The 23520-nt window shown below is 32.5% G+C and overlaps 1 protein-coding gene across 1 annotated transcript in view; it reads left to right on the top strand.

Annotated features, from left to right (window-relative positions):
* The window catches only part of LOC120425385 (acyl-CoA-binding domain-containing protein 5), a 31386-nt gene extending 12428 nt beyond the window's left edge, over positions 1–18958 (top strand). The window contains exons 2-4 of the mRNA XM_039589900.2: positions 11180–11291; positions 11385–11466; positions 17652–18958. Coding sequence (XP_039445834.1) covers positions 11180–11291; positions 11385–11466; positions 17652–18434 — 977 coding nt within the window. The 3' untranslated portion in view covers positions 18435–18958. The remainder of the gene's footprint in view (positions 1–11179; positions 11292–11384; positions 11467–17651) is intronic.
* Positions 18959–23520: the final 4562 nt, after the last annotated feature.

Genomic DNA, 23520 nt, shown 5'->3' with positions numbered 1-23520 from the left:
AATGAAGCGAAAAGACTTAAAAAAAGTACTCACATAATATAAGCCAAAAAATAATAATTAATTAACAGGAATTGATAATTCTAGGAAGAATCTTTCTTCTTGAATTCACAAAAACTTTTTTCAAAGAAAATTTATGAGCATTTATATAAATGTTGATATCAATGTATTTTTGCAAATCTTTTCTTGTAAATTCCATTTTCTGCTTTCTAATAATAATTCATGTTATTCTAAAAAATAAAAACTTTTTTTTTATTTTGAGTTTGTAAAATCTATAGAGCATGATGATGAAAAATCCCAATCATTAAGGAAATTAGAGGTTTGGATTGGAAACAGATAAAAACGGCTTCGTTTACAACTTACTTTCTTTGTTCTCAAGATATTTGAAAGGAATTCTTTAGAAATTCAAACTTTGAAACAAATTTATGCGTTAAAAAAGTATGTTAATAATAACGTTAGCCTGAAAAACATTGAAATTTGGTTTAAAAACATTCCGGAAAATTTCTTCTGGTATCGGGAGAAAACCGGGAAAAAACCGGGAAATTGAAAATCGAAATCTAGTGGCCACCCTGTTTTAAATGTATCGAGATTTGTTATATAAATTTAACATAACATTACAACTAATTATTTTTAAAACATCTGCTTAACAATTCATATTAGTAACAATTTTATTAAAATGAAAATAACAAAATTCGAAAAATTACAGAATTTCAAAAATTTGAAGCTCTGAAACTTTTTAGATTTTCTAAGTTTTTTCTATATAAAAATTTATTTTTTTAAATTTTTGGTTTATTGAAAAAATGAAAAATTCTGTTGCCACTCTGATTCAGGTAGAATTTATTCTACTCCCAATTATCACAAAATGACGAAATTCACTTAGCAATCTGATAAAAAAAAACTAATAAATAAAATAGAATTCATAATTTGAAAAAAAAACGTCAAAAGTACGAATTATTAAATTGAAAAATTGCGAAAATTTTAATTTTATTTTTTTTAAGAAAGTGATGAAGTAATGAAATTAATAAATTATAAAGTTACTAAGTTATTAAGTTATTAAATTATTAAATCATTTAATTATTAAATTATTAAATAATTAAATTACTAAATTATTAAATTATTAAATTATTAAATTATTAAATTATTAAATTATTGAATTATTAAATAATTGAATTATTAAATTAGGCTGGTACAAATATTTTTAAAAGTTTATGTCACCCCCCCCCCCCCTTCAAAATTGGCCCGAAAAATGAGGGGGCAAAAAAAATATTTTTACAATAAACTTCAAAATTTCAATGAAAATTCAAGTGCAACCAGCTGAAATCAAACTCAAATACATTCTCCTGCGTTTAAAATCATTTTTAGCATGTTTGGGTTTATTAAAAAATCTTAAGATTTTTTGAAAATTTTCGATGCAAAATCTTTTTTTTCAATACAATTTTTGTTTTTGTCAGATCTTAGATTTTTTGAAAACTAATGATTGCAAAACAACTGAACTAGTGTAAAATGCATTTTAAAACACTTTTTTCATTTAAATGTGAAGATTATGGCTTGTTATTTAATTTTTTATATTTTTTTTTGCCCCCCCCCCTTGACTTCGGCCAGGGCCGAGGGACAAAAACTTTTTTAAATATTTGCATCGGCCTTATTAAATTATTAAATTATTAAATTATTAAATTATTAAATTATTAAATTATTAAATTATTAAATTATTAAATTAATAAATTATTAAATTATTAAATTAATAAATTAATAAATTATTAAATTATTCCACTTTGGCGTAGTCTCAGGGCTTAATCGATGGCCGGTAAGCTGTCATCGAGACAAGGAGGTTCTCTGATAGTGGAAATATCACATTTGTACAATGAACCGCTACATATGTGATTTTTCCCTATCTTAATGTGGGTGTCAGGTTAGGATGCGGGTTTAAAAAAATAGTGTTTGTAGAATTTAGGATTTTAACTATAAATATCAACTTTTTATACTTTGCCTTTAGTTATTTAGGGACAAAATTAGTAACAGTGAATTTAGTAATTCTATCAGAATCGGTGATTTTCATTCAAGTAGCATAAAAACCATTCTGATTTGTCAAAATTTCCATAGAGTCTCGATCAATCAATAGTGAAATGATATCGGACTAAATTCGTTGATCTGTTGAACTAACGGTTGTCGGATTATGATTGTATCGACCATTGTTGCGAATCGAGGATCTACTGGAATTCTGACGAACAAATGGTCGTCTCTTTTTCAATTCACGACTTGTAAAATATCAACTGTTATTTTTTTTTTGTTTTTTTAAAAGAAGCCAGACAGGTTTTAAAAGAAACGTTTTTTTTGGTCGTCGGGGATTTGAGATAAGAGTAGCTTTCGGATAGGTTGCTTTAAATCTTGTATTCAATTCAAGTTAGGTAGTTATCCGCAAATGAATATTTGGACTTATATGAATAATTGAACATTTTGGACTTATGAATAACACACAACTGTGCATTTATTCTAGAGTCAGATCCATACAGCGTCAGTGTTTATTTGGTCGAAGTGTACTAATTCATTGGCAGATCTGGTTCTAGTTGTAATGTACGACAAGACTACTGACGGACGTGACAGGACGAGGGCCCAGTTTAGAGGTTTCGACATCAACGATGTGCGGCTGGATCACCCTCCCAAAAAAAAAAAAAAAAAAAAAAAAAAATAAATAAATTATTAAATTATTAAATTATTTAATTATTAAATTATTAAATTATTAAATTATTAAATTATTAAATTATTAAATTATTAAATTATTAAATTATTAAATTATTAAATTATTAAATTATTAAATTATTAAATTATTAAATTATTAAATTATTAAATTATTAAATTATTAAATTATTAAATTATTAAATTATTAAATTATTAAATTATTAAATTATTAAATTATTAAATTATTAAATTATTAAATTATTAAATTATTAAATTATTAAATTATTAAATTATTAAATTATTAAATTATTAAATTATTAAATTATTAAATTATTAAATTATTAAATTATTAAATTATTAAATTATTAAATTATTAAATTATTAAATTATTAAATTATTAAATTATTAAATTATTAAATTATTAAATTATTAAATTATTAAATTATTAAATTATTAAATTATTAAATTATTAAATTATTAAATTATTAAATTATTAAATTATTAAATTATTAAATTATTAAATTATTAAATTATTAAATTATTAAATTATTAAATTATTAAATTATTAAATTATTAAATTATTAAATTATTAAATTATTAAATTATTAAATTATTAAATTATTAAATTATTAAATTATTAAATTATTAAATTATTAAATTATTAAATTATTAAATTATTAAATTATTAAATTATTAAATTATTAAATTATTAAATTATTAAATTATTAAATTATTAAATTATTAAATTATTAAATTATTAAATTATTAAATTATTAAATTATTAAATTATTAAATTATTAAATTATTAAATTATTAAATTATTAAATTATTAAATTATTAAATTATTAAATTATTAAATTATTAAATTATTAAATTATTAAATTATTAAATTATTAAATTATTAAATTATTAAATTATTAAATTATTAAATTATTAAATTATTAAATTATTAAATTATTAAATTATTAAATTATTAAATTATTAAATTATTAAATTATTAAATTATTAAATTATTAAATTATTAAATTATTAAATTATTAAATTATTAAATTATTAAATTATTAAATTATTAAATTATTAAATTATTAAATTATTAAATTATTAAATTATTAAATTATTAAATTATTAAATTATTAAATTATTAAATTATTAAATTATTAAATTATTAAATTATTAAATTATTAAATTATTAAATTATTTAATTATTTAATTATTAAATTATTGAATTATTGAATTATTAAATTATTAAATTATTAAATTATTAAATTATTAAATTATTAAATTATTAAATTATTAAATTATTAAATTATTAAATTATTAAATTATTAAATTATTAAATTATTAAATTATTAAATTATTAAATTATTAAATTATTAAATTATTAAATTATTAAATTATGAAATTATTAAATTATTAAATTATTAAATTATTAAATTATTAAATTATTAAATTATTTAATTATTAAATTATTAAATTATTAAATTATTAAATTATTAAATTATTAAATTATTAAATTATTAAATTATTAAATTATTAAATTATTAAATTATTAAATTATTAATTACTTTTTTGCCATTTTCGTAGTTCGGATTATTTTCGGAGTCATATTAATGTCGAATCTTCTAAAAAAAAAATTAAACAAGCAAAAACAAAAAGTTAGAGTGGAAACTTCCGCCAAGCTTCAAATCATGCCATTAACGAGCGATAAATTTTGCAAATTTTAAAATGCTCTGTCGTCCCCGAAAAAGATTTGCGAAAAAAAACCCGTTTTTGACTGCACGGGGTTCACCGCCCAAGCCAAGGTCAGTGTGAGTTGCCCAACTGGTTGAATCCACCGGCCAAGAGTTATTAAAAGTTGTTTTTGCATTAGAAGGCTTATGAGATACACTCGTACGTTCGTTCGTTTTTTTTTTTTTTTGTAGAAATGTCACGACGAGGCACAACTTCTTCCAGTTGGGGAGGCTACGTGCCTGCAACTGACTTGCTAAAGTTTACTTTTGCTGCTAGAGGGATTTAGTGTGTAGGTATTAGCTAACCTTATGATTATATGCCCACAGTTGTGTTGGGCAGGGAATGCACATTTTTCAGCATTCGTTTCTCGCCGTTTCCGGCTGGCTGGAGACGGACGAAATCGATATGGTAGGACAACTTTTTTTTTGCAATTCAAAAATGTTGAATAAATTAGCATTGATTAAACGTGAAGACTTCCATCATTGTCATGATTTTTCGTTCAAAGATATAAAGTTTGCGTCGCTTTCAATATTTTGATAAAATTCCTTCAACAAGTTGTTTAGAATAGTGCCCTACACATGCTGATTCCTTTTGGTAACGATTATCCCATTCCTTGTAAAGTTATGGAAATCGTCATTAATCAATGATTGCGAACTTGGGCGTCAATGATTGTTCCACAAAATTATATAAATTTTGAAACACATTTGATTTAGAGCAAAAATTTCTTCAGTGGCTTCAAGAAGGCAACAACCGGAACTTGCTGATTCATTTTGGTGCAGATATTCGTTGAAATGAAATTTATACAGAATAATTTAAAGTGATGATCAATTTTCGTCGAAAATGATCAACGGCTTCACCTTAAATGGGGTAGCAAAAACAAATTTTGGCATTCCTATTCTATCAGAGCTGAAAAAAAAATACCGGAACAATGTTAGAAAGACTTGCTTGCCTTCAAAAGTGCAACATATTTGAATACTCTCAAGATAAAGGAAGAATTATCCGATGCAAGATCAGTTGAAGAAACTCATTTTGTAATTGTTTGCAGGATGTTCCAAAGCTGCCGATATTTTATATACCGTAAAACGGGGTGACTTTGATAGCCGGGGTGACTTTGATAGGTTTGCGATTTTTCCGCAAAATGAAGAGTACAATTAAAATACGTAAGGAATGGTTTAGAAACATACTGACCGTGGTAGAGAAGTGTTCAAAGTATCTCAAGAAGAACTTTTCATAAAATGTCAACAAGTTTAAATAGTTAGTTAACTATAGTTAAGAAAATGTTGATGAAAGTCATTATTTTAAACTTCTCAAAGTGTCATGATTTTCTCAATGAACATGATTTTTAATCGGAAAACGGAATGCATTTTCGAATTCTTTGGACAATTTTCCACTAGGAGAAGGTTAAATAAATTTGTAAATAATAAATAATATGTGTTTTTGAAACACCATTTAAAAAAATCTCCAAATTTATAAGCAATTTCAGTTAAATAAATTTCATCTAAAATGTGAAAACTTGTGATTCGTGCTTCAAATTCTGTAAAAAATGCAAAATAAATCGATAATTTTATAAACAAAACCAGTTTTAACAAATTTTAGGCGAAATTTCGACTTTTTAACAATTTTACCTTAAATTTATATGTATTTTGCTTAAAAGCCTATACACTTAGTTAACTAAATATAAACATTGTTTTTTTTCTTAAAAACTATATTAGCTACTTTAGTGATGGTACATTTAGGGTACAAATAAAGTTTGAACATCTTAAATAAGATTTTAACAAGAAAAACTATGACTATCAAAGTCACCCCGGAATTAAAACTAAGAATTTTTAACGTAACTATTTTTTTAAACATTATTGAAAAAAACTTTTATTCCGAAATAGTGCATGGACTTTGTGTAGTCTACCCCAGTACATGTTTTAAAAATAACAATCTTGAGAAAAACCTTACCTGTTGGAAAATATGCTAAAAACTAATTGAAATCCTATCAAAGTCACCCCGGTTTACGGTATTTGATTTGCTAAAATATCGCCAAAACGAAGCACATCCTAGATGACGAATTCAACGAAAGAAGAAACAATAAAATAAGAGAAATTAAATTTAGTAGATTTACTCGAGTCACTAAGCACCCTCTGTATCTTTTGAAGGAATTTTTGGATCGATTCGGTGTCTTCGGCAAAGTTGTAGATATGGATATGGACCACACTGAAAAAAAATTATACACGGTAAAAAAAATTGGGTGATTTTTTATTTAACTTTTTGTCACTAAAACTTGATTTGCATAAAAACATTATTTTTTTATTTTTTTATGTGTTTTAGAGGACATCAAATGTCAATTTTTCAGAATTTTCCAGGTTGTGCAAAAAATCTTTGAGCGAGTTATAAATTTTTGAATCAATACTGATTTTTTCAAAAAATCGAAAAATTGGTCGCAAAAGTTTCGAAACTTCATTTTTCGATGTAAAATCAAATTTGCAATCAAAAAGTACTTTAGTGAAATTTTGATAAAGTGCACCGTTTTCAAGTTAAATCCATTTTTAGGTGACTTTTTTGAAAATAGCCGCAGTTTTTCATTTTTTTTAAAATTAATGCACATGTTTGCCCACCTTTGAAAAAAATATTTTTGAAAAGCTGAGAAAATTCTCTATATTTTGCATTTTTGAACTTTGTTGATACGACCCTTAGTTACTGAGATATTGCCATGCAAAGGTTTAAAAACAGGAAAATTATGTTTTCTAAGTCTCACCCAAACAACCCACCATTTTCTAATGTCGATATCTCAGAAACTAACGATTTTCAATGTTAAAATATGAAACAATCGTGAAATTTCCCGATCTTTTCAAAAAAAAATATTTTCAAAATTTTTAAACCAATACTAACATTTTAAAAGGGCTAAACATTCAATATTACGCCCTTTTAAAATGATAGCCTTGGTTTAAAATTTTTGAAAATATTGTTTTCGAAAAGATCGGAAAATTTCACGAATGTTTCATATTTTAACATTGTAACCATTAGTTGCTGAGATACCGTCATTAGAAAATGGTGTGTTGTTTGGCTGGAACTTAGAAAACATCAATTTTCCTGTTTTTAAACATTTGCATGGCAATATCTCAGCAACTAAGGGTCGTATCAACAAAGTTCAAAAATGCAAAATATAGAGAATTTTCTCAGCTTTTCAAAAAAAAATCTCAAAAGTGGGCAAACATGTGCACTAATTTAAAAAAAATGAAAAACTGTGACTATTTTCAAAAAAGTCACCTAAAAATGGATTTAACTTGAAAACGGTGCACTTTATCAAAATTTCCCTAGAGTACTTTTTAATTGCAAATTTGATTTTACATCGAAAAATTAAGCTGAAATTTTTTTGCGACCAATTTTTCGATTTTTTGAAAAAATCAGTATTGATTCAAAAATTCAAAACTCGCTCAAAGATTTTTTGCACAACCTGGAAATTTCTGAAAAGTTGGCATTTAATGTTCACTAAAACATATCAAAAACTAAAAAAAAATAAAAATAGTGTTTTTTTGCAAATTAAGTTTTAGTGACAAAAAGTTAAATAAAAAAACACAAAATTTTTTTTACCGTGTATCATTTTTTTCAGTGTAGTCCATATTCATACCTACAACTTTGCTGAAGACACCAAATCGATCAAACTATACAGATTTTTGAATTTTCTTACATCATTTTTGTATAGCCAGCTGCCAAATTTGTATGGAAAATTATATGGACAAATGATGCAAACAGGCTTCTTTGGGCATACCGAAGGCACTAAAAAAGTTTCAGTCGGATTAAATAAAAAAAATACAAAAATTAAAATTTAAGAAAAAAGACCGATTTCGTAGAGAATTGCTCTTCTAAATTGAATTTTATATAGAAGAAGCGAAAATTTCATAAACAAACTCAATTTTTAAATAACCAAAAAGTATTTTTTTAGGGTTTTATCCCTTATCCCCGAATCCCACTTTCGCGAATCCCATATCCCCGAAAATCATTTCCCCTAAAATTCCACATCCCCGAAAATCATTTCCCCGAAAGTGCCACTTCCCCGAAAATCATTTTTCCGAAAATTCCATATCCCCGAATGTCATGTACCTGAATGGCCATTTTACCGAACTGTCGTTTTCCCTAATTTACATAAACCCGAATGTTTACTTCTCCGAAAAATCAATTTTCCTGAATGATAACCTAGATAAAAACTGAATTGTTATTTAGGGATTTTTTTTTTAAATAAAAGTATGAACTTAAGATTAAATTCTCCTACGTGTGTTAAAAAAAAAACAAATAACCATAGGAGGCCATTCATAAACCACGCGGACACTTCAAGAGTGCGGGGTATTGAGATTATCCACGGTCCATAAAAAAAAGTTTATTTTTTATAGCGGCAATTTTCAGCAAAGGACAATTTTCCAAAACGGTATCTACGTGGTAAGGATTGAACAGCAACGATAGCTTTATGCGACGACTCGATGCGCAGGATTCAGTTTATTCTAGATTTTGTTTAACTGAACTGATTCGTCTTTATCAATTTTGGCTGGATGAAGGCTTTGAACATTTTTTTTTTTTAATTTTTATTACGTCCAATTCAAGTTCTGCAACCAACCCTTTTTAATCAAATCTAAATAGTTGATTATTGTATTACAAAATGCATTTATTTTTATATTTCATCACCGCCATTTTAGATGTAAAATAACTAAATCACTTTAAAGTAGTTTAGGGGCTATACTTAAGCTCGACAGCAAAACAAAAAAGACGTCTAAAAACATGTTTATTATTCAATTATCCGGAGTGAACTTTTGACAAGGCCTTCGGATAATCGAGTCTGGACTGTAATTTGATTTTAAACTAAATGCATTTTTGCGAAATGATCAATGTATCAAATTGACGTTGTTGTGTTATCTTGTCGTTTGTCGCTTTTTTGACGTTCCGAAAAAAACGCGTTTTAAAGTCTGGCCTTGAATAAACGAAAAATAGAGCCAAACACGTTTTGTTTGGTTGACCATTCTGTGCATTGTCCCGAAGTTTGGTTGATTTTGATTGCCAAGGTCCCGAGTAATAATTACAAATTTTTGCGGTAGTCGGGCCTGAACGTGTGTCAAACATGTTCTGACCTGAAATCCCTTTGGCAAGTTGTCGCACTTACATCAATTTGAATATTCAAAATTCAAGTGAAGCTCGGAATTTTTGAACGATCAAACGTGGACATGATATTGATCGCTACTTTCCCGAACCCGGTCATTCGGGAAAATGATTTTAAGGGATGTGGAAAATTAGGGGAAGTGGCCATTCGGGAAAATGGTTTTTAGGGGAAGCCGCCATTCGGAGATGTGGCATTCGGGGAAATGTCTCTTCGGGAATGTGGGTTTCGGGGAAATGTCATAGATTCGGTATTGAAAAGGAGAAAAATCTTAATATTATAACTTTTATTTTATAAATTTATGAAAAAATGCATTTTAAAACTTTTTTAAGAAATGTTCAAAAAAGGGGAAAAACTACACCTATTGGGAGAAAATGACAAAGACACCTGATTTCTTGAAGAAAAAAATCATCTTTATAAGTAAAATTATCTGTTTAGTTAGAAAATAGGAAAAAAAATCTATGCATTATTATTCTTTACAAAAAAATAAATACTTTATACTTTATGAAAAATAAATACAAAAAAAAAAGCTAGCAATAATTATGCCAAACGTCCTAGATGGTTTTTGAACGAGTTATACCAAACGTCCATTATGCCAAATGTCCATTAGGCCAAACGTCCCTGATGTCTTGGACCAATTATGCCAAACGTCCTTCCTGAAAACCCGTTTTGCCAAATGGGGTACACCCCTTTTAAACGACTAAATGAAACTGTACAAGTTTCAATACCAAGCTGTAGGCCCTGAAAGTGAACCGAGTGGGCCACTTCCGGACAAAATTCGTTCAGCCAAAGCCGAGAAAATCATGTGCATATTTTTGATCAACATCGCCTCACACGCACAGATATTTGTTCAGAATTTGATTCTGAGTCGATAAGTACAAATGAAGGTGGGTCTAGGAGGTCAAATTAAAAAGTTCATTTTCCAAGTGATTCTATAGCCTTTCCTCAGTGAGGAAGGCAAAAATGGGAAAAATCGAAGTCCCAGTCGGCGTGCCTTCCGATATGTGGTGCTATGACCGGAGCTTATTCAATTGATTATCTGTATTCTATTCACAGCATTTTTTTAATTTATTTTTTTCAAACAACAAATCAAGATAACAGCTGAATCTAAGCTTTCAATATATTTAAATCTAAATTTTTGCATGTCAGAGTATTTTGTTTCCTTCCTTTTTTTCGCAAATTAAGTGCCAACCTTCAACGGTCAAGTGCAGTTTGCCTGTCCTGGTTTGTTTTGTACACACATATTCAGTGTTTTTTTTTACTTACTTTTCGCTTTATTTTCGTACGAACACACGTGGGGCTGGTGAATTATTAAGTGCCCCCCTTGGACCGGTTGGTAGCGGCGCAGCTCAATTAAACTTCTACCTTCGTTTACCGGCGTGCGTCTGGGTTGACCTTAAGACTTTTGTGTTGCGTCATTCCGCATGCTCGGCAAACACTTATCAATTTGGCTGGATTTGCGACTTTTATTAAATTTAACACAATGAGTCGAATTAAGTTTTTCGATGCACCGTTCCAACAATTTGCAAATTTGTGGATAATGGATAATCTCGACATGGGAAGGAGGCGCTGATGATCTTTACAGTCAATCAATTGCGCAACCGAGTGACTAATATTTGTGTTTTGTTTCTCAACCCGTTTCAGGCCCGTACCAGCCGAGCAACGAGATGCTCCTGACTTTCTACTCGCTTTTCAAGCAAGCGACCGAAGGAAAGTGCAACGCGGGCCGGCCGGCACTCTGGAACGTCGTCAACAGGTGAGAACTGGTGCCGCTTGCTTGCGAGACGTCAATTGCTATACTTTGAGCTTGCTTCAACGGCTTTGTTTTTGTTTATTTTAATTTTTGCAGAGCCAAATGGGACGCCTGGAACCGGCTCGGGGACATGCCCAAGGAGGCGGCCATGCAAAAGTACGTCGATGAGCTGAAAAAGGTAAGAGCGAACGTTACTTGTTTAAAAGTACTCTCACGGGGAAGAAATTCTCCAACTTCTGTCAGAAAAACGTTTCTTAATCCACCATTAGGTGGGTGGTGCCTTCCTCACATTTACAAAGTAATAATGAAAATAAGTTTATGAAAAAAAAATATATATCTGATACAGACTTTTCCAGAAAACATGCAGACTTTCATTTGAAGCAATATGGCAACCGGGCGTTTCGCATCTGGCGCGACTCTCGCACGTAAACAAAAAGACCCGGCCTTTTGAGGTTATGCAAAAAATCACCCTTTTTTGTATGTACAAAAATAATTTTCTTGGCATAACTTTTTAAATACTTTACTAAACAAAATAAAATTGAATGGGGTCTTAGGGGACCCGAAAACGAATAGAATAAGGCGGATCCGGCTTAAATCGGTTCAGTCAGTTCTGAGATAATCGTGTGGAAAAAAAATCGTGTCTACACACATCCCCACAGACATTTGTTCAGAATTTGATTCTGAGTCGATAGGTATACGTGAAGGTATATCTAGGAGGTGTATTTAAGAAGTTCATTTTTCGAGTGATTTTATAGCCTTGCCTCAGTGAGGTGAGGAAGGCAAAAACGATAAAAATGGCCAGATATATGGTGCTTGCGTGATTAGCATATAAATGGAGGCAAAGATTCGCAATCTCAATCATTTTGAAAAAGGATTTCAGTGTTGCGTTCCTCACGCGCTCACGCGCTCGTGAGCGCTCACTTTTCGCTCATTCGTGAGGAGGAGCGCTGCGCGAGCTAGCTCACGTTTGCCCGCGCTCACGTTTGCTCCGATTTTTTCAGCTCGCGGTTGCTCCACGCTCGCGCTCACGCTCATATTTCGCTCACGGAGCGCTCATTTTGGACGTGCGCTAATCATTTAACGTTTTTGAGAAAGTTAATTCTAGATAGATTTTTTGCGTAAGGTGCAGTAGGGCTGTGGAAATATGACATTGTGAACAAATTTTATGATATATGAATTGGAATAGCTTAGTTTCATCAATCATGTTTTAAATAAAAGGTTGGATTCGCAAGGGTCAAATAATTTTTTAGACATACAGTTGAATGTATAAATATTTTTGAATTAAAAGGCCGCCTAAATAAAAGGGCCTGTAAACCTTAGAAAAACTTACAAAACAATGAATTGATTCAAGAGGATTTATGCTTTGGTAAGTTCGATTCAAGGTTAAATGCTTGGTTGATTAAAATATAACATTAAACTGTTTTATGTACCTAATCAGTGTTTTGACTACATTTCCAGATTGCGTGTCAGAATGAGCTACCATTAAAAAAAGTTATTCCGTTTATTAAATCTTTCAATGATTCAGTGATTAGAAACGGCTAATCATTTCTATAAGGTTAGTCTTTATTTAGCAAACATTTTAGAAAATAGGGTAACATTTTTGAAACAGTTCTATTTTAAATATATGCCTTAAAATTTCTATAACGCTTAACCCCTTTGACTCAAGTCAAATAAATTGTCAATATTTTTCACCACGAAAAGGTTGGCTCTTCTTCCAACAAGTGGATTTCATTCAACACTTTCGCAACCAAACCTCTGAAAATATTCATTTACAAGTTATATATGATGTTTTGAACATGGATGATTGTAACTGTTTAAAAGATTATTTAAAAATAAATAAAATATACATAAATTGTCAATATTTTTGTACATAACAACAATACAATATGGTCCAATATGGATTTGATTTGTGAACAAACAGTGCATCTCTTCACGTCAATGAATGTTTACATTATGAATTTAGTTTATTGTTCCTTGTTCGAAAAATGTCTAGATTTTAAATAGAACGTAAATTTCGGTTCGCTGATCAAATCCATTTCATTGCCTACGTTTGTTTGTTCGACCACTTTCTTGTTTGTTTTTGCTGCCTGTGCTGAGAAAGTTCTAGAAACTTCGTTTCAAACAGGCAGATGCTTCAACAGGGAAAAAACAACTACCTACTCTGGCTCACCAGCTCACGTGAGCGCAAAACGCTCCGGTGAGCGTGAGCGAGCACGAGCTACCTGATAAAAACTCACGCTCCAGCTGGAGCGAGCAAGCCTTCCGTGAGCGCTCGCTCATTCGCAACCCTGAAGGATTTCTTGTTGTAAAAAAAATGAAAAACTAACATTGTTTATCAAAATCACTAATTAATACAGAGTGGCCACTCAAGTGGGGAAATCGGGAAACTCGGAAAAAAGTCGGGAATTCGCAAAAATCCGCAGAAAATCGCATACTTAGGCATACTTGTTTGAAAATTATTTTTCAACTCTTGAATAATTTTGTTTTTTTTTACAATTTTCCAATTGAATACACTGAATTCTGCTTTAGTAACTTACTTTAAATTTAAGGTTCTTTCCACTATTTCAATATATTTGAGTATGGAAAAGCTGTTTAAGACATTCAAAATCTTAATGAATATTGCATGCCTTTGACACAGATTATCATAATACTTTTTATGCATCCAATGATCTCTATTCATAATTAATGTTTTACCAAACAAGAGGTAAAGTTAATGAAACAATAATATAAAAATAGAGCCTAATGGCCAGCATAGAGTTATGACAAGTTGAGTGTGCAATGTTTTTTTGTAAATATTTTTAATTGTTTTACTAAATTCATTATGTAAGTTATAATATGTTTTTTCCAAATATTGCCCTTAACTTTTTTTGAGAGTATGGACAAATTACCTACTATAGATAAAGCTTGATTTTCAGTTTTCGGAAAACTTAAATATCGAATAAAATCCAAAATTGAAAAACTTTTTTACGCTTTGAAACCATGAAGAAAATATTGAAATTGCAAAAAAAATAATCCAAGAAATTTTGAGTTTGTTGCAAAATTGTTTTAAAAATTTGTCTCTTCAAACATTTTGCTTAAAATAAGTGGGAAAACCCAAATCATATCAAACTGAATTTTCATAGAAAATAAAAAAAGAGTTAAATACTGGCCACTAGATAAATTAATATTGTGAATACAAAGACCACAACCAAACCACAAATTAATATTGATTAAATAATTCAATATCAAAAATCAGAAATTTTTAGTTCAGTTATCTTTAACTTTTTTTCATTTCCAGTTGAAACGAAGTATCAAAAAGTATACGTTTGCCAATTTAAAAAAATACCATGAATGTCATAGGTATTGTTGATCTTTCGATTATATTTCAAAGACTAGTTGTTTTTGTGTCTACACTGAATCATAATAATGAATTTCCATTTTTGAAGTATTTTTTTTATTTGTTGTTCAGTTTCTGGATTTACAAAAATTGCCTATAGTTGGATTTATTTTTTAAATCATTTTGAATTTTTTTCTCGGTGATTTGTATTGACTTTTCTTATAGAAAGTGTTCTGTTTGAAATCATTCTTTAGATAAGAAATGCCTATTATTTAAGTATACTGAAAAAGTCGGGAATTTGAAAATGGGCTTTGAGTGGTCACCCTGCTAATAGTTTACTAGAGGATTTACCATATGACGCAATTAAAAAGTCGACAACATTTTAAATTTTAATTTTAAAGATTTTTTTTGAACAGTTCCACATTATTCATTATATGTTCAATATAAAGGCTAGTACGCAGCTCAGAACTAACGCAAAAATCCATATAAAAAAAAAATGAGGTCATGAAAAGAAAAGTTCCTACTTGACAGCTCGTTCCAAGGGGACCATAGTTGATCCATCGAAAAAATGTTGTCTTGTCAATAATATTTTCTGCGCTAAAAAGAAAAAAAATGATCAGAAATGGTTTTTAATCGTGTTTTTTACCTTTTTACATAAAAAATTACATAAGGCTTTAGTACCCAATTCCTGAACTCTGTTTATTTTTTCAAAAGGACGTAATCTTGCATGAAAGCGCCAAAACTTCTAATGTAAAGCTGAAAAATGCCTAAATTATTTATTAAACAAAATATTTGGAAACTTCAAAAATTTAAAAAAATAATAATCGTAATAATTCAAATCGTGTGCAGGGTTGTTACGGACGGCGCGGATATGCTGTTTTTTTTTTTGTCAAATTCTTACTGTATTAGTTTCTTGTATGTTTGTCGCGATTTTTTTTAACTTGGCGCGGATTTCGCGCGGATTGGGTTTTGGGTCGGCGCGGATCTGGAGCGGATTTTTTTTTTCGACTTTCCCGTAACAACCCTGGATTTTGTGCGATTTAAGTTGGCGACCAAAGTAACCTCATTGGGAAACTTAACATTTTATGTTATTATGAAAAATCGACTGGTCAAACTCATCTCATTTGTATTCGCTGAAATTAATATACATAGAATTATTTATTCCTTAAATTAAAATGTTTTAAAGTTTTTATGTTCGACATTTTAGTTTTTTTATTTCTTTATTAATTGTTTTTGAATATTCTAAATTTTAGAATCATACATTGTAGAATTTTAGAACTTTTTAGAATGCTTGCATTTTTAATTTTTAATTTTAGAATGAAAGAATTTTTGATCTGTGGTTTTTTTTTATTTTTAGATTTTTTACTTCTAGTATGGAATTTTTTGTTAAATTTCAAAACAGGCAAAATTTTGTATAGATTCTAGATTTCACTAAATTCTGCAAATTAAAAAAAATCTGATTTTCAATATTTGCAATACGATATCAAACGACGAACCGAGCCACGTAGCCTAGTAGTAACGCTTCCGACTCGTAAGCGGTAGATCGGGGTTCAAATCCCGGCTCGTACCAACACAACTGGTGATCTTTTCTTTTCTGGCTTCGATTGCTTAGTAAATGGTAAGTAGTGTATCATCACAAGCTGGACCTTATCATGGCACCTTAGGAAAGCCGACGGTATTTTGTGAAAATGTTGGTACTCTATACTAAAATCTTTAAAGTATTGAAAATCTACACCAATTTTTTTTACCCATATTGCAAATTATGAAAATTTCAGTATTTTTGCCTTCCTCACCTCAATGAGGAAAGGCTATAAAATCACTCGAAAAATGAACTTCTTTATTCGAGCTCGTAGACCCACCTTCACGTATACCTATCGACTCAGAATCAAATTCTGAGCAAATGTCTGTGCGTGTGTCTGGATGTGAGTCCGTGCACCAAAAAAATATGCACACGATTATCTCCGGACTTGCTGAACCGATTTGGACCGTTTTGGTCTCATTCGATCCGTCTTGGGGTCCCACAAGACCCTAGTTAATATTATGAAGTTTAGAAAAGTACTTCAAAAGTTATGCTAAAAAAACGATTTGGCTGGAGTATGCAATATTGTAAAAAAGGGTGGTTTTTGTAAGAAAACCCGGCATGATATATATAGTTAGAAAGGTATTTGAAAGACCTTTCCAACGCATTCAAAAAATTGAAGATCTGACAATCCCATCAAAATTTATGAGCACTTAAGTGTTTTTTATACACTTTTTTGAGGCCGGATCTCAAATATTTTAATGAAAAAGTTGTCCGAATCTATCATGCGACCCATCGTTGGATAGGTACTCGAAAGACCTTTTGAACAAGCCCAAGTGATTGAAGATCTGACAACCCTATCAAAAGTTATAAGTACTTTAGTGTTTTTATAAACTTTTTGAGGCCGGATTTCAGATATTTTGATAAAAATAAGTATTATTTATCCACTTTTTTTAGGCTTTGTGGTGTATTCACTTAATGAATGCGAGGAAGGCACCAACCACCTAAAGGTAGATTAAGTAACGTTTTTAAAATACGGTATTCTGTGCAAAACAAAATTCTCCAAAGAGTTATATATGTATACACAAATTTGAATCTTTGAATACCAAAATTGAAAATTATAATAAAACAGAGTATTTGAAAATATTTTTTATGATTTTCTTTACATATGCATCCGTTATCAAAAATATGTTTCATTAGCAGCAATTAAAATCTAAGATACTCATGTAATAATAAATTTATTTTAATAAATAAATTTAAACGAGTTATCGTTGGTTGGATAACTTTGTCGTTATCGCCAGATGACAACATTATTGGCGATAACCTTATCTGTTAACAACGTTGACAGATCCTTAAATTATATAGTAACTTAACGGTAAGGTCTTTCGATTACCCATCAAAAGACGGATCAAATGATTTCATTCAAGTACTCATTAGTATTGACAGGGTTGCCAGATTCTCATGTTTTTCAATGGATAAAACCCCTTTGTAATTATTTTCTTTTTAATTCCCCCTCTTCCCCTCTCAGATCGTGGAAACCATGTCGTACACGGACAACGTGGCCAACTTCCTCGAGTACGGCTCCGGCAACGGCAACGACTCCTCGGACAGCGGCGTCAGCCTGAACGACCTGGAAATGGTCGCACCGGAAGCGATCCAGAAGGTGCGCTCCCGGCCCAACTCCCCGATCGCTTCGCGGGACACGAGTCCGGCGCGGGCCTCACCGGTTCCTCCCTCGTTGCAACAGCAGCCGGCGGCCCCACTGGTCAACGGATTCCACGCCAAACCGCTCACCAATGGGTACCATCACTACGCGAACGGTGGCAGCGGAACGCAGTCGGACTTGAGCGACGACGAGTACATCGACACGGTTGAGGACTCGGAGACGGAGTCCACGTTCCGGCCGATCGTGGCGAACCACGTGTCGCGTAGTCGCGCCGTCGTCCAGAACGGTGGTTCGTTGGGTTCGGCTTCCGAACAGTTCCACAGCTTGGGTTCCGTCTCGTCGTCGTTGTCGATGGGCGGAAATCCGGAAGTGGCGGCCCAGTTGGCACGGGCCATTGATCGGCTCAACGCCAGCGTCCAGCAGGTCAACCAGCGGATCAACGTGGTCGAACAGTCGGTGGCCAGTTTGAGGGCGGCGGCGGATCAGAACCAGGTGGCGACGGTTAAGCAGGCCTTGCGGAAGAACAACAACTATCCGCCCTGGTGGCCGTTTGAGGAAATTTCACCCCGGCTGTTGGCGCTCGTCATTCTGTGGCCGCTGGTCGTGGGCCGGATGACGGCCTGGCTGCAGCAGCGAAGGAAATGAGGTGAAACTCCCCATTTTATTGGTGTTTATTGTGAGGACAATTTTTGGGTTTTAATTTAATCAAGGAGGAAGTCGGGAGGGGTGTACATATTTCTCTACCGTATTTTTGTTTTTTTAGGTTTAGCTCGACGGAAGGTGTCTGATTGCTTTTTAGAATTTTGAGGAAAAGAGCACGCTAAAGTAGTTAAGCATTCGAGTAGATTTTATGTTTTTGTTCTAGGAAGTAGGGCTGCCCAGAAAAGTGCAATGTACGTTCTTTTTACAGACAAAACGATCGAAATGGAATTTTGATTTTTCTGTTGTATATTTTTATTACCATAATGCTACAAATGATTTCCATGTTACCACGACACAAAATAAAAATATTCTGTTTTTGGTGTTTTGATTTATTATTTAGTTTTCTTAAGTGAACAAAAGTTCTATAAAAAAAGCTGTATTCTTGAGGTGTTTTGAACAAACTACAACACAATTCCAATACTAGTAGACAAATATACAATTTTCACACTACTCCAGTTAACTAATCATTTTAAACGTGTTCTGATTCGAAAGAAAGCCTTTTTCTCAGGAGTTGTGCTTAAGCCGAAACTAGGAAAGATGGCAAGAAAAATTGTCTCAGTTTTCCCAAATCAAGTTTTCATCCCCTATGCCAGAAAAAAACCATTTTGCATAATTAGTCTTCCCATTAAAGTCTCCATTCAAATTTGCGAAAAATGGGTATAAAAAATTCAATAAAATTTAGCTTTCCATAAAGAGCGTTCAATTTCCCGGGAATCTCGAAAATAAATATTTCCCGTTTCCCGGGAAATTTGCAAAAAAATTACAATTTGAAATTTCAAATTTCCCGGGAATTACCGGGGTTTCTCGGGAAATTTAGATGAAAATTTATCGTTTCCCGGAAATTCCGTAACTCCGGGAAATTGGACACTCTGTTTCCATATTTTTTTTGTGTTTTTTTTTTTTGTATTTGCCTCAAACTTTGATTAACCCGGGCATGGTCTTCGGGTCTATATGACCCAAGAGCATGATAAAAGTTATCGTAACTTTTGACCTTTGGCACTTACAGAGCTGAAATTTTATGACTTTGTGCATCTTACCAAGACACACATTTGAGCCAAAAATGGACTTCCGGTGGCCACCGGAAGTGCCCCCCAGAAAAAAAGTCACACTTATGGTACTCGGGTCTATATGACCCAGAAATGTTTTTGGCTGCCAAAATTCGGAACCTTGACCGATTTTGGATGTCTTGGCCGCAAATGAAAGGTTAGAATGTCTACTTTGCGATTCCGACTGGCAGAACCGGTTTTGGGCACTGTGGCCACCGGGAACCTGCTACAACCGAAAAAAGTCCTTTTTGAGGCCCCGACTTTGAGGACCTGTATCTCCGGAACGATAACACATAGCGGGTTGCTTCCAGTTGCATTTGACGGGTAATAACCTCAACTTTAAGCTCCCGTAGAGATGATTTGTCAAAAGTGGACACCGGTTCCGTTAACCCGGAACATCCGAAAAACATGATTTTTTCAGCTTTTGTTATAAAATCAACACATTAGTCAATTTTTTCAACCGGATTTTTTGTAAATCATTACATTCGTATACTATAAACTACCCCTGACTGTTTGGGATCGTTCCGGCCAACTGTGGCCAATCCGCAACCGGTTCCAGGGTACCACCAAAACGGTTCCAATAATGGTATCGCTAGAAACCCGTCATGTTGCATATCAAACTTCATGAAATTGAAAATTATGACCATCTGAGGTCATTCCGATATCCTCTGACTCACCCTGGTCACTCCGGAACCGGTTACCGGTGGCCACTGGGGGACACTTCCGGAGTATGCAGGGAAGCATATCATGCGACATATCAAACTTCATGAAATTGAAAATTATGACCATCTGAGGTCATGCCAATATCCTCTGACCCAACCTGGTCACTCCGGAACCGGTTACCGGTGGCCACTGGGGGACACTGCCGGAGTATGCAAAGAACCCTACCATGCGACGTATCAAACTTCATGAAATTGAAAATTATGACCATCTGAGGTCATGCCAATATCCTCTGACCCAACCTGGTCACTCCGGAACCGGTTACCGGTGGCCACTGGGGGACAATTCCGGAGTATGCAAGGAAGCATATCATGCGACATATCAAACGTCATGAAATAGAAAATTATGACTATCTAAGGTCATGCCAATATCCTATGACCCAACCTGGTCACTCCGGAACCGGTTACCGGTGGCCACTGGGGGACACTTCCGGAGTATGCAGGAAAGCATATCATGCGACATATCAAACGTCATGAAATTAAAAATTATGACCATCTGAGGTCATTCCGATATCCTCTGACTCACCCTGGTCACGCCGGAACCAGTTACCGGTGGCCACTGGGGGACACTTCCTGAGTATGCAGGGAAGCATATCATGCGACGTATCAAACTTCATGAAATTGAAAATTATGACCATCTGAGGTCATGCCGATATCCTCTGACCCAACCTGGTCACTCCGGAACCGGTTACCGGTGGCCACTGGGGGACACTTCCGGAGTATGCAGGGAAGCATATCATGCGACATATCAAACTTCATGAAATATAAAATTATAACCATCTAAGGTCATGCCAATATCCTCTGACCCAACCTGGTCACGCCGGAACCGGTTACCGGTGGCCACTGGGGGACACTTCCGGAGTATGCAGGGAAGCATATCATGCGACATATCAAACTTCATGAAATATAAAATTATGACCATCTAAGGTCATGCCAATATCCTATGACCCAACCTGGTCACGCCGGAATCGGTTACCGGTGGACACGGGGGGACACTTACGGAGTATGCAAGGAAGCATATCATGTGACATATCAAACGTCATGAAATATAAAATTATGACCATCTAAGGTCATGCCAATATCCTCTGACCCAACCTGGTCACGCCGGAACCGGTTACCGGTGGCCACTGGGGGACACTTCCGGAGTATGCAGGGAAGCATATCATGAGACATATCAAACCTCATGAAATTGCAAATTATGACCACCAAAGGTCTTGCCCACGTTTTTTAATACAACCTGGCCACTGCGAGACAATTTCTGGTGGCGATGTCCTCCGGCCCATCCTGATTAATTTCGAACCGAAAATGGGTTGGGAATGGAGGAAATTTGTGAAACATGCAAAGAACCAAGTTTGAAGTTTCTTCTCGAACCTAAGATTTAAAAGGTTTTAATGGGGAGAGCACCAAATCCTTTTCATTTTCCAAGGAACCTTCCATCCCAGAGTTCGGACTGACGACCTTTGGATTGGGAGTCCAACCGCCGCCAGCGACTCCACCGGAGCAGGCTTGGTTTCGAGTGTTGATTGTAATTATAGCAGGGAGAAAACTGGAATGATCAAATGACCGTACAACAACTGAGGCTGGAACCGACGTTCTACTTCCCCATCCAATAGAAGGCGTGATGACACATTACTCGTCACAAGAAATGTGGACGCAATCACACTAGCAGCTACACAACCGAGCCCGATTACCATTCCGGAACCATTTAATTGATGGTGGTTTTAATTTTCTGTAGTAGATAAATTTAGTTGAACCTTCCAAAATTACCTAACTTACAGACCCTCCGGAAGTATCCCCCAGTGGCAACCCGTATCCGGTTCCGGAGTGACCAAGTTGGGTCATAGGATATCGGCATGACCTTAGATGATGATAATTTTTAATTTCATGATGTTTGATACGTCGCGTGATATGTTTCCTTGAATTCTCCGGAAGTGTCCCCCACTGGCACCGGTAACCGGTTACGAAGTGACCAGGTTGGGTCAGAGGATATCGGCATGACCTTAGATCAGTGGTCCTCAGCCAGCTGATCATCGCGGGCTTATTTGGAAATTTGCCCCAGAGTCGTGGGCAACATGTAAAATATAAATAAAAAATAATTTGTAGAGTAGAATAGTTTGAAATTGAAATTTTGACAAACAACTAAATTTTTGACAACTTAGAAATTGTCACCAATTATACATAAATCAATTGAAAAAAAATCATCATTCTTCATAAATTTTTCTCATCATATTTTATGTTTTAAAATATAAATGTTGTACAATTCGACAATATTTCACTTAAAAAAAAAAAATTTTGTTATATTTATATTAACTTTTTTGTGTTTATAATTATTTTCTTGGTTTTGCGAACACATTTGGTTTGATTGTTCCATTTAAGCTTTGAATGTTTTGAACATTTTTTCAATGATTTTTTGAGTGAATTTTGAAGAAACAGTAAGTTTTGAATTATCGGTATGTTATAGGAAAAATCATATTTATTAAAATTTGGAAGTTTATTTTGGTTCGAAAAATTTGTATTATTGAACAAGATAAAAAAGTGTTTTTTCAATGATTTTGAAATTTTTTAAGATCTTTTTGTACGAAGTACAATCTTCTCGTTTCATTTTGATTCAAAGATTCGGGCACAAAACTAAAGATCAAAAATATAATCAAATAAAATTTTTATGTTCTGTCGATTTTTTAGGATAACAAAATTGAACCAAAAAATATTAGCTCGGAATTCATATTTTATATTTTCCTTATTCAATATTTGTAACAAGTTTTAGTCAGAAAGTGATCTGATGTTTAGAACTGTTGGATATTTATTTATTCTTAGTATTTTTAGCAACGTTATTCCCAGATAATACAAAGTTTTTGTCACACTATCACATTCATAATTTTATATTTTTAAAGGAATGAATGTTTCATATTCATTATTTCCAAACTCAGAAATTTAATCGCTTTATAAATTCTACAGGAAAATAAGGCACCACTAGTTTAATACTTCCCATGACCTTATAAATATTGTAGAAATCAGAAATCAATTATGGTTATTTCATAAAAAAAAAACATATTTTTTTCTTTTTAAAGAAACTTAGTTCATGATTTCTCTAGCGAACTTCATATGAGAACGCAAAGTGGGCCGGATTCCAAAATAATTTCAAAACCATCCCGAAGGCCGTACAGAAGACCTCGGTTAGCCACATACGGCCCGCAGGCCGCATTTTGGTGACCACCGCCTTAGATGGTTATAATTTTCAAATTCATGAAGTTTGATACGTCGCAT

This window comes from Culex pipiens, chromosome 1 (genome assembly GCF_016801865.2).
Source record: "Culex pipiens pallens isolate TS chromosome 1, TS_CPP_V2, whole genome shotgun sequence".
NCBI lineage: Eukaryota > Metazoa > Arthropoda > Insecta > Diptera > Culicidae > Culex > Culex pipiens.
Note: the sequence above shows the minus strand (reverse complement) of the source record. Positions and strands in the feature narration are given on the sequence as shown.